This window comes from Oncorhynchus masou, chromosome 29 (assembly GCF_036934945.1).
Source record: "Oncorhynchus masou masou isolate Uvic2021 chromosome 29, UVic_Omas_1.1, whole genome shotgun sequence".
Lineage (NCBI taxonomy): Eukaryota > Metazoa > Chordata > Actinopteri > Salmoniformes > Salmonidae > Oncorhynchus > Oncorhynchus masou.
Genome location: NC_088240.1, coordinates 86,654,545 through 86,665,274, shown reverse-complemented (window position 1 = coordinate 86,665,274; position 10,730 = coordinate 86,654,545). Strand labels below are relative to the sequence as shown.

The 10,730-nt window shown below is 47.7% G+C and overlaps 1 protein-coding gene across 1 annotated transcript in view; it reads right to left on the bottom strand.

Annotated features, from left to right (window-relative positions):
- Positions 1–10,730, bottom strand: part of LOC135519809 (kinesin-like protein KIF13A) — a 107,785-nt gene that overhangs the window by 25,703 nt on the left and 71,352 nt on the right. The window contains exons 23-24 of the mRNA XM_064945021.1: positions 6,937–6,972; positions 2,483–2,582 (exon numbers count right to left, since the gene is read on the bottom strand). Coding sequence (XP_064801093.1) covers positions 2,483–2,582; positions 6,937–6,972 — 136 coding nt within the window. The remainder of the gene's footprint in view (positions 1–2,482; positions 2,583–6,936; positions 6,973–10,730) is intronic.

The window sequence follows — 10,730 nt, the reverse complement described above, 5'->3', positions numbered from 1 at the left end:
AATGAAGACAGGACTGGTACAGAGTGGAGCTGTATAGTCCAGAATACTGAATAAACTGAATGAAGACAGGACTGATACAGAGTAGAGCTGTAGAGTCCAGAATACTGAATAAACTGAATGAAGACAGGACTGGTACAGAGTGGAGCTGTAGAGTCCAGAATGCTGAATGAAGACAGGACTGATACAGAGTGGATCTGTAGAGTCCAGAATGCTGAATAAACTGAATGAAGACAGGACTGGTACAGAGTGGAGCTGTAGAGTCCAGAATGCTGAATGAAGACAGGACTGGTACAGAGTGGAGCTGTAGAGTCCAGAATACTGAATAAACTGAATGAAGATAGGACTGGTACAGAGTGGAGCTGTAGAGTCCAGAATACTGAATAAACTGAATGAAGACAGGACTGATACAGAGTGGAGCTGTAGAGTCCAGAATACTGAATAAACTGAATGAAGACAGGACTGGTACAGAGTGGAGCTGTAGAGTCCAGAATACTGAATAAACTGAATGAAGACAGGACTGGTACAGAGTGGAGCTGTAGAGTCCAGAATGCTGAATGAAGACAGGACTGGTACAGAGTGGAGCTGTAGAGTCCAGAATGCTGAATGAAGACAGGACTGGTACAGAGTGGAGCTGTAGAGTCCAGAATACTGAATAAACTGAATGAAGACAGGACTGATATACAGAGTGGAGCTGTAGAGTCCAGAATACTGAATGAAGACAGGACTGATACAGAGTGGAGCTGTAGAGTCCAGAATGCTGAATGAAGACAGGACTGATATACAGAGTGGAGCTGTAGAGTCCAGAATACTGAATAAACTGAATGAAGACAGGACTGGTACAGAGTGGAGCTGTCGAGTCCAGAATACTGAATAAACTGAATGAAGACAGGACTGGTACAGAGTGGAGCTGTAGAGTCCAGAATGCTGAATAAACTGAATGAAGACAGGACTGGTACAGAGTGGAGATGTAGAGTCCAGAATGCTGAATGAAGACAGGACTGGTACAGAGTGGAGCTGTAGACTCCAGAATACTGAATAAACTGAATGAAGACAGTACTGATACAGAATGGAGCTGTAGAGTCCAGAATACTGAATGAAGACAGGACTGGTACAGAGTGGAGCTGTAGAGTCCAGAATACTGAATGAAGACAGGACTGATACAGAGTGGAGCTGTAGAGTCCAGAATGCTGAATGAAGACAGGACTGGTACAGAGTGGAGCTGTAGAGTCCAGAATGCTGAATGATGACAGGACTGGTACAGAGTGGAGCTGTAGAGTCCAGAATACTGAATAAACTGAATGAAGACAGGACTGGTACAGAGTGGAGCTGTAGAGTCCAGAATACTGAATAAACTGAATGAAGACAGGACTGGTACAGAGTGGAGCTGTAGAGTCCAGAATACTGAATGAAGACAGGACTGGTACAGAGTGGAGCTGTAGAGTCCAGAATACTGAATGAAGACAGGACTGATACAGAGTGGAGCTGTAGAGTCCAGAATACTGAATAAACTGAATGAAGACAGGACTGGTACAGAGTGGAGCTGTAGAGTCCAGAATACTGAATAAACTGAATGAAGACAGGACTGGTACAGAGTGGAGCTGTAGAGTCCAGAATACTGAATAAACTGAATGAAGACAGGACTGATACAGAGTGGAGCTGTAGAGTCCAGATTACTGAATAAACTGAATGAAGACAGGACTGATACAGAGTGGAGCTGTAGAGTCCAGAATACTGAATGAAGACAGGACTGATACAGAGTGGAGCTGTAGAGTCCAGAATACTGAATAAACTGAATGAAGACAGGACTGGTACAGAGTGGAGCTGTAGAGTTCAGAATACTGAATAAACTGAATGAAGACAGGACTGATACAGAGTGGAGCTGTAGAGTCCAGAATACTGAATGAAGACAGGACTGATACAGAGTGGAGCTGTAGAGTCCAGAATACTGAATAAACAGAAATGAAGACAGGACTGGTACAGAGTGGAGCTGTAGAGTCCAGAATGCTGAATGAAGACAGGACTGATACAGAGTGGAGCTGTAGAGTCCAGAATACTGAATAAACTGAATGAAGACAGGACTGATACAGACTGGAGCTGTAGAGTCCAGAATACTGAATGAAGACAGGACTGATACAGAGTGGAGCTGTAGAGTCCAGAATACTGAATGAAGACAGGACTGATACAGAGTGGAGCTGTAGAGTCCAGAATACTGAATAAACAGAAATGAAGACAGGACTGGTACAGAGTGGAGCTGTAGAGTCCAGAATGCTGAATGAAGACAGGACTGATACAGAGTGGAGCTGTAGAGTCCAGAATACTGAATAAACTGAATGAAGACAGGACTGATACAGACTGGAGCTGTAGAGTCCAGAATACTGAATGAAGACAGGACTGATACAGAGTGGAGCTGTAGAGTCCAGAATACTGAATGAAGACAGGACTGATACAGAGTGGAGCTGTAGAGGCCAGACCTGGGACCCACCCTGTTTGTTGATGATCTTGTTGATCTGCTCGTCCAGATACTCTCGTCGTTTGATGAGGGCCTCAGACCAGCGGTCCCTCACACAGTTCAGGTCCTCCTCCTGCAGGCCAACAGAAGACAGCATCAGTGTCAGCAGGACTCCAGTATCAGACACAAAGCATTACCAGGGTCTGGTTCAGTGGTCTGTAGCATTACAGGACGTTGAACGGCAGACTCCTACTTCCTTACCCCAGTCGACCCCACATGACCTCCGTGAGGAGCCACAGTGTGAGGCCCTAAGGGTCAAGTCAAAACTTAATCCTCTTTCTCAAAGTCTATTGAAAAAAAGTCCCAAACTCTATGAGGAAATGGAATGTCTCCCAGGCTCAGAGCCTTTAATGTACTGCTGGCTGATGAAAACATCACCATGATCTCACCACCCACCCAGCACCATAACAACCACACACATGCACACTCCACCCCCATTCCTGAGCTCAACTCCCCTGTCATGCTGAATGAGTCATGCATGGAAGCAGCCATGCGGTGGTTATGTGTCTGAGTGTGGTGCAACTAGTCTCCTGCAGCAGCTCTTCAGTGGTGGGTTGAGAAGCAGACAGGAAGGAAGTTAGTGTGTTGGTTAAACCTGAGGGGTGGGAGGACGGAGGGACAGACAGACAGACACCAGGGCAGTGTGGAGTGGGAGGACTGAGGGACAGACAGACACCAGGGCACTGTGGAGTGGGAGGACGGAGGGACAGACAGACAGACACCAGGGCACTGTGGAGTGGTAGGATGGAGGGAGAGACAGACACCAGGGCACTGTGGAGTGGGAGGACGGAGGGACAGACAGACAGACACCAGGGCACTGTGGAGTGGGAGGACGGAGGGACAGACAGACACCAGGGCACTGTGGAGGGACAGACAGACAGACACCAGGGCACTGTGGAGTGGGAGGACGGAGGGACAGACAGACACCAGGGCACTGTGGAGTGGTAGGACAGAGGGACAGACAGATAGACACCAGGGCACTGTGGAGTGGTAGGATGGAGGGAGAGGCACCAGGGCACTGTGGAGTGGTAGGACGGAGGGACAGACAGACAGACACCAGGGCACTGTGGAGTGGTAGGACGGAGGGACAGACAGACACCAGGGCACTGTGGAGTGGTAGGACGGAGGGACAGACAGACACCAGGGCACTGTGGAGGGACAGACAGACAGACACCAGGGCACTGTGGAGTGGGAGGACGGAGGGACAGACAGACAGACACCAGGGCACTGTGGAGTGGTAGGATGGAGGGAGAGACAGACAACAGGGCACTGTGGAGTGGTAGGACGGAGGGACAGACAGACACCAGGGCACTGTGGAGGGACAGACAGACAGACACCAGGGCACTGTGGAGTGGGAGGACGGAGGGACAGACAGACACCAGGGCACTGTGGAGTGGTAGGACGGAGGGACAGACAGACAGACACCAGGGCACTGTGGAGTGGTAAGACGGAGGGACAGACAGACACCAGGGCACTGTGGAGTGGTAGGACGGAGGGACAGACAGACACCAGGGCACTGTGGAGTGGTAGGACGGAGGGACAGACAGACACCAGGGCACTGTGGGGTGGGGGGACGGAGGGACAGACAGACAGACACCAGGGCACTGTGGAGTGGTAGGACGGAGGGACAGACAGACAGACACCAGGGCACTGTGGAGTGGGAGGACGGAGGGACAGACAGACAGACACCAGGGCACTGTGGAGAGGTAGGACGAAGGGACAGACAGACACCAGGGCACTGTGGAGTGGTAGGACGGAGGGACAGACAGACACCAGGGCACTGTGGAGTGGGAGGACGGAGGGACAGACAGACAGACACCAGGGCAGTGTGGAGTGGTAGGACGGAGGGACAGACAGACACCAGGGCACTGTGGAGTGGGAGGACGGAGGGACAGACAGACAGACACCAGGGCACTGTGGAGTGGGAGGACGGAGGGACAGACAGACACCAGGGCACTGTGGAGTGGTAGGACGGAGGGACAGACAGACAGACACCAGGGCACTGTGGAGTGGTAAGACGGAGAGACAGACAGACACCAGGGCACTGTGGAGTGGTAGGACGGAGGGACAGACAGACACCAGGGCACTGTGGAGTGGTAGGATGGAGGGAGAGGCACCAGGGCACTGTGGAGTGGTAGGACGGAGGGACAGACAGACACCAGGGCACTGTGGAGTGGTAGGACGGAGGGACAGACAGATTCCAGGGCACTGTGGAGTGGGAGGACGGAGGGACAGACGGACACCAGGGCACTGTGGAGTGGTAGGACGGAGGGACAGACAGATTCCAGGGCACTGTGGAGTGGTAGGATGGAGGGACAGACAGACAGACACTAGGGCACTGTGGAGTGGGAGGACGGAGGGACAGACAGACAGACACCAGGGCACTGTGGAGTGGTAGGATGGAGGGAGAGACAGACACCAGGGCACTGTGGAGTGGTAGGACAGAGGGACAGACAGACACCAGGGCACTGTGGAGGGACAGACAGACAGACACCAGGGCACTGTGGAGTGGGAGGACGGAGGGACAGACAGACACCAGGGCACTGTGGAGTGGTAGGATGGAGGGACAGACAGACACCAGGGCACTGTGGAGTGGTAGGACGGAGGGACAGACAGACACCAGGGCACTGTGGAGTGGGAGGACGGAGGGACAGACAGACAGACACCAGGGCACTGTGGAGTGGTAGGATGGAGGGAGAGACAGACAACAGGGCACTGTGGAGTGGTAGGACGGAGGGACAGACAGACACCAGGGCACTGTGGAGGGACAGACAGACAGACACCAGGGCACTGTGGAGTGGGAGGACGGAGGGACAGACAGACACCAGGGCAGTGTGGAGTGGGAGGACGGAGGGACAGACAGACAGACACCAGGGCACTGTGGAGTGGTAGGACGGAGGGACAGACAGACACCAGGACACTGTGGAGTGGGAGGACGGAGGGACAGACAGACACCAGGGCACTGTGGAGTGGGAGGACGGAGGGACAGACAGACAGACACCAGGGCACTGTGGAGTGGTAGGACGGAGGGTCCTCCTGTCTCATTTACATTACATTTAAGTCATTTAGCAGACGCTCTTATCCAGAGCGACTTACAAGTTAATTTTTACCTTTTTTTTTATTTTTTATTTTTTTTTTATTTTTTAACCAGGCAAGTCAGTTAAGAACACATTCTTATTTTTCAATGACGGCCTGGGAACAGTGGGTTAACTGCCTGTTCAGGGGCAGAACGACAGATTTGTACCTTGTCGGCTCGGGGGTTTGAACTCACAACCTTCCGGTTACTAGTCCAACGCTCTAACCACTAGGCTACCCTGCCGCCCCCTACTCCTCTAGTCTCTTGTCTCCTACCCCCTACTCCTCTAGCCTCCTGTCTCCTACTCCTCTAGCCTCCTGTCTCCTACCCCTCTAGTCTCCTGTCTCCTACCCCTCTAGTCTCCAACCCACTACTCCTCTAGTCTCCTGTCTCCTACCCCTCTAGTCTCCAACCCACTACTCCTCTAGTCTCCTGTCTCCTACCCCTCTAGCCTCCTGTCTCCTACCCCTCTAGTCTCCAACCCACTACTCCTCTAGTCTCCTGTCTCCTACCCCCTACTCCTCTAGTCTCTTGTCTCCTACCCCCTACTCCTCTAGCCTCCTGTCTCCTACTCCTCTAGCCTCCTGTCTCCTACCCCTCTAGTCTCCTGTCTCCTACCCTTCTAGTCTCCAACCCCCTACTCCTCTAGCCTCCTGTCTCCTACTCCTCTAGCATCCTGTCTCCTACCCCTCTAGTCTCCTGTCTCCTACCCACTACTCCTCTAGTCTCCTGTCTCCTACACCCTACTCCTCTAGTCTCCTGTCTCCTACTCCTCTAGTCTCCTGTCTCCCACCCCCATACCCCTCTAGTCTCCTGTCTCCTACCCCCTACTCCTCTAGCCTCCAGTCTCCTACTCCTCTAGCCTCCTGTCTCCTACTCCTCTAGCCTCCTGTCTCCTACTCCTCTAGCCTCCTACGCCCCTAGCCCCCTGTCTCCTACTCCTCTAGCCTCGTGTCTCCTACGCCTCTAGCCCCCTGTCTCCTACTCCTCTAGCCCCCTGTCTCCTACTCCTCTAGTCTCCTGTCTCCTACTCCTCTAGTCTCCTGTCTCCTACTCCTCTAGCCTCCTGTCTCCTACTCCTCTAGTCTCCTGTCTCCTGTTTCCCACCCCCTGCACACCCTTCTTAGTGGAATCCACTGTCTGCAAGCACATGACCAGAAGCTGGTTTCCATCCATCGTGCCTCATCATCATCAGCAGTAGTTAGGGTTGAACATTTCTGGGAAATCTAAAACAATTCCAAGGTTTTCCATAAGTTATGTGAATATTTCTACCCTCGCTGTAGTAGGAGGCAGCACCATCCATGCAGCAGCAGCAGCAGCAGCAGCAACAGACTGAGGAGATACAGTTTACCTGATAACTATCCATATCTCCATCCTCCTCCTCCCTCTGGCAGGACAGAATACAGCACAGTACACTCAGTCAGACAGACAAGACAGGCAAACAGACAGACAGACAGGCAAACAGACAGACAGACAGGCAAACAGACAGACAGACAGGCAAACAGACAGACGACCAGACCAGACAGACGACCAGACAGACAGACAGACCAGACAGACGACCAGACCAGACAGACAGACGACCAGACCCCAGACCAGGACAGACAGACAGACAGACAGGAATAGCAGCCTACACACCTCTCCACTGTCTGCAAGTCTCTCTGGATAAGAGTGTCTGCTAAATGACCAAAAGTCAAAGGTAAATCCACTACAACTCTGGGTCAGTGGCCTGGAGGTGTCACTGGCTGACTAATCACATTGTTCTATCCTCTGGAAAAGTGTGTAGCAGTGGAGGGTAGAAGGCTGCTTCCTGGTCCTTCTACATAAAAATGACCTCCCAGATCGTTTGTATGTAGAATGACTGAGAACATTGTACTCCAAAATGAATGAATATAAAAAAATGTTTACAAATTATTTCACCTTTATTTAACCATGAAGGGCTCATTGAGATTTAAAATCTCTTTTTTCAAGAGCGTCCTGGCCAAGATAGGCAGCACCAAGTCATTACAAAAATTACAGACAAACAACATGAAAAACTACTAGTAATCTAGTGAAAACCATAGAATTCACAAGAGTATAACAAAATCAAAAACAGCAAATTAAAAACATTGACAGGTCAGGGAATCAGTCTCAAAATCCTTCATCAGTGATTTAAAAACACCAATCGGGACAAGTTCTTCCAGTTTAAAAGTATTTTGTAAGGTGTTCCAAGACGATGGCGCAGAGTACATAAAAGCCCTTTTACCAAATTCAGTTGGGACATTTGTGGCAGTCAGCAGGATAAAGTCCAGCGAACGAAGAGACGACCCACCACATTTCTGAACAACAAAAATGCCATGATGCTGACACCATTTAAAATATCATTTCCACTCCAGAAATAAGCCCAATAACATATTGGTAAAACAATATTTGAACATATTGGACCATGCACACAGCCTATACATGGTCCATAGTAGAGGTTAGACCGATTCATGGAAATGGCCGATTTAATTAGGGCCAATTTCAACCTTTCATAACAATCGGTAATCTGCATTTTTGGACACCGATCATGGCCGATTACATTGCACTCCACGAGGAGACTGCGTGGCAGGCTGACTACCTGTTATGAGGAGACTGCGTGGCAGGCTGACTACCTGTTACGCGAGTGCAGCAAGGAGCCAAGTTAAGGTGCTAGCTAGCATTAAACGTATCTTATAAAAAACAATCAACCTTAACATAATCACTAGTTAACTACACATGGTTGATGATATTACTAGTTTATCTAGCTTGTCCTGCGTTGCATATAATCGATGTGGTGCCTGTTAATTTATCATTGAATCATAGCCTACTTCGTCAAATGGGTGATTTAACAAGAGCATTCGCGAAAAAAGCACTGTCGTTGCACCAATGTGTACCTTAACATAAACATCAATATCTTTCTTAAAATCAATACACAAGTATATCTTTTTTAAACCTGCATATTTAGTTAATATTGCCTGCTAACATGAATTTCTTTCAACTAGGGAAATTGTGTCACTTCTCTTGCGTTCTGTGCAACAGAGTTCGGGTATATGCAGCAGTTTGGGCCGCCTGGCTCGTTGTGAACTGTGTGACGACTATTTCTTCCTAACAAAGACAGCCAACTTCGCCAAACGGGGGATGATTTAACAAAAGCGCATTTGCGAAAAAAGCACAATCGTTGCACGACTGTACCTAACAATAAACATCAATGCCTTTCTTAAAATCAATACACAGAAGTATATTTTTTTAAACCTGCATATTTAGTTAAAATACATTTATGTTAGCAGGCAATATTAAACTAGGGAAATTGTGTCACTTCTCTTGCGTTCATTGCATGCAGAGTCAGGGTATATGCAGCAGTTTGGGCAGCCTGGCTCATGCGAACTAATTTGCCAGAATTGTACATAATTATGACATAACATTGAAGGTTGTGCAAAGTAACAGCAATATTTAGACATATGGATGCCACCCGTTAGATAAAATACGGAACGGTTCCGTATTCCACTGAAGGAATAAACGTTTTGTTTTTGAAATGATAGTTTCCGGATTTGACCATATTAATGACCTAAGGCTCATATTACTGTGTGTTATTATATTATCATTAAGTCTATGATTTGATAGAGCAGTCTGACTGAGCGGTGGTAGGCAGCAGCAGGCTCGTAAGCATTCATTCAAACAGCACTTCCCTGCATTTGCCAGCAACACTTAATGACTGTTGTTAATGACTTCAAGCCTATCAACTCCCGAGATTAGGCTGGCAATACTAAAGTACCTATTAGAACATCCAATAGTCAAAGGTATATGAAATACAAATGGTATAGAGACATAGTCCTATAATAACTACAACCTAAAACATACCTGGGAATATTGAAGACTCATGTTAAAAGGAATCACCAGGTTTCAGATGTTCTCATGTTCTGAGTAAGGAACTTAAACGTTAGCTTTCTTACATGGCACATATTGCACTTCTACTTTCTTCTCCAACACTTTGTTTTTGCATTATTTAAACCAAATTGAACATGTTTCATTATTTATTTGAGACTAAATTGATTATATTGATGTATTATATTAAGTTAAAATAAAAATGTTCATTGTTTATTCACTATTGTTGTAATTGTCATAATTACAAATATTTATATAATAATCGGCCGATTAATCGGTATCGGCTTCTGTTTGGGTCCTCCAATAATCGGTAGCGGCGTTGAAAAATCATAATGTGTAATTAGGGCCAAACAGTTCTATTTTTGTTTCATCAGAGTACATTTCCTCAAAAGTACAATCTTGTCCCCATGTGTAGTTGCAAACTGTAGTCTGGCTTTTTTTATGGCGGTTTTGAAGCAGTGGCTTCTTCCTTGTGGAGCGGCCTTTCAGGTTATGTCGATATAGGACTCGTTTTACTGTGGATATAGATACTTTTGTTTCCTCCAGCATCTTCACAAGGTCCTTTGCTGTTGTTCTGGGATTGATTTGCACTTTTCGCACCAAAGTACGTTCATCTCTAGGAGACAGAACGCGTCTCCTTCCTGAGCGGTATGATGTCTGCATGGTCCCATGGTGTTTATACTTGCATACTATTGTTTGTACGTTTGGAAATTGTTTGTACAGATGAATGTGGTACCTTCAGGTGTTTGGAAATTGCTCCCAAGGATGAACCAGACTTGTGGAGGTCTACAATTCTTTTCTGAGGTCTTGGCTGATTTCATTTGATTTTCCCATGATGTCAAGCAAAGAGGCACTGGGTTTGAAGGTAGGCCTTGAACTACATCCACAGGTACACCTCCAATTGACTCAAATGATGTCAATTAGCTTATCAGAAGCTTCTAAAGCCATGACATAAGATTCTGTAATTTTCCTAGCTGTTTAAAGGCACAATCAACTTAGTGTATATAAACTTCTGACCCACTGGAATTGTGATACAGTGAATTATAAATTAATTATAAGTCTCAACAATTGTTGAAAAAATTACTTGTGTCATGCACAAAGTAGATGTCCTCACCAACTTGCCAAAACTATAGTTTGTGAACAAGAACTTTGTGGAGTGGTTGAAAATGGAGTTTTAATGACTCCAACCTAAGTTTATGTAAACTTCCAACCTCAACTGTACATAGATTCTCGTCACGACTCGTTTTGCTTGAAGAGGAAAAGTGA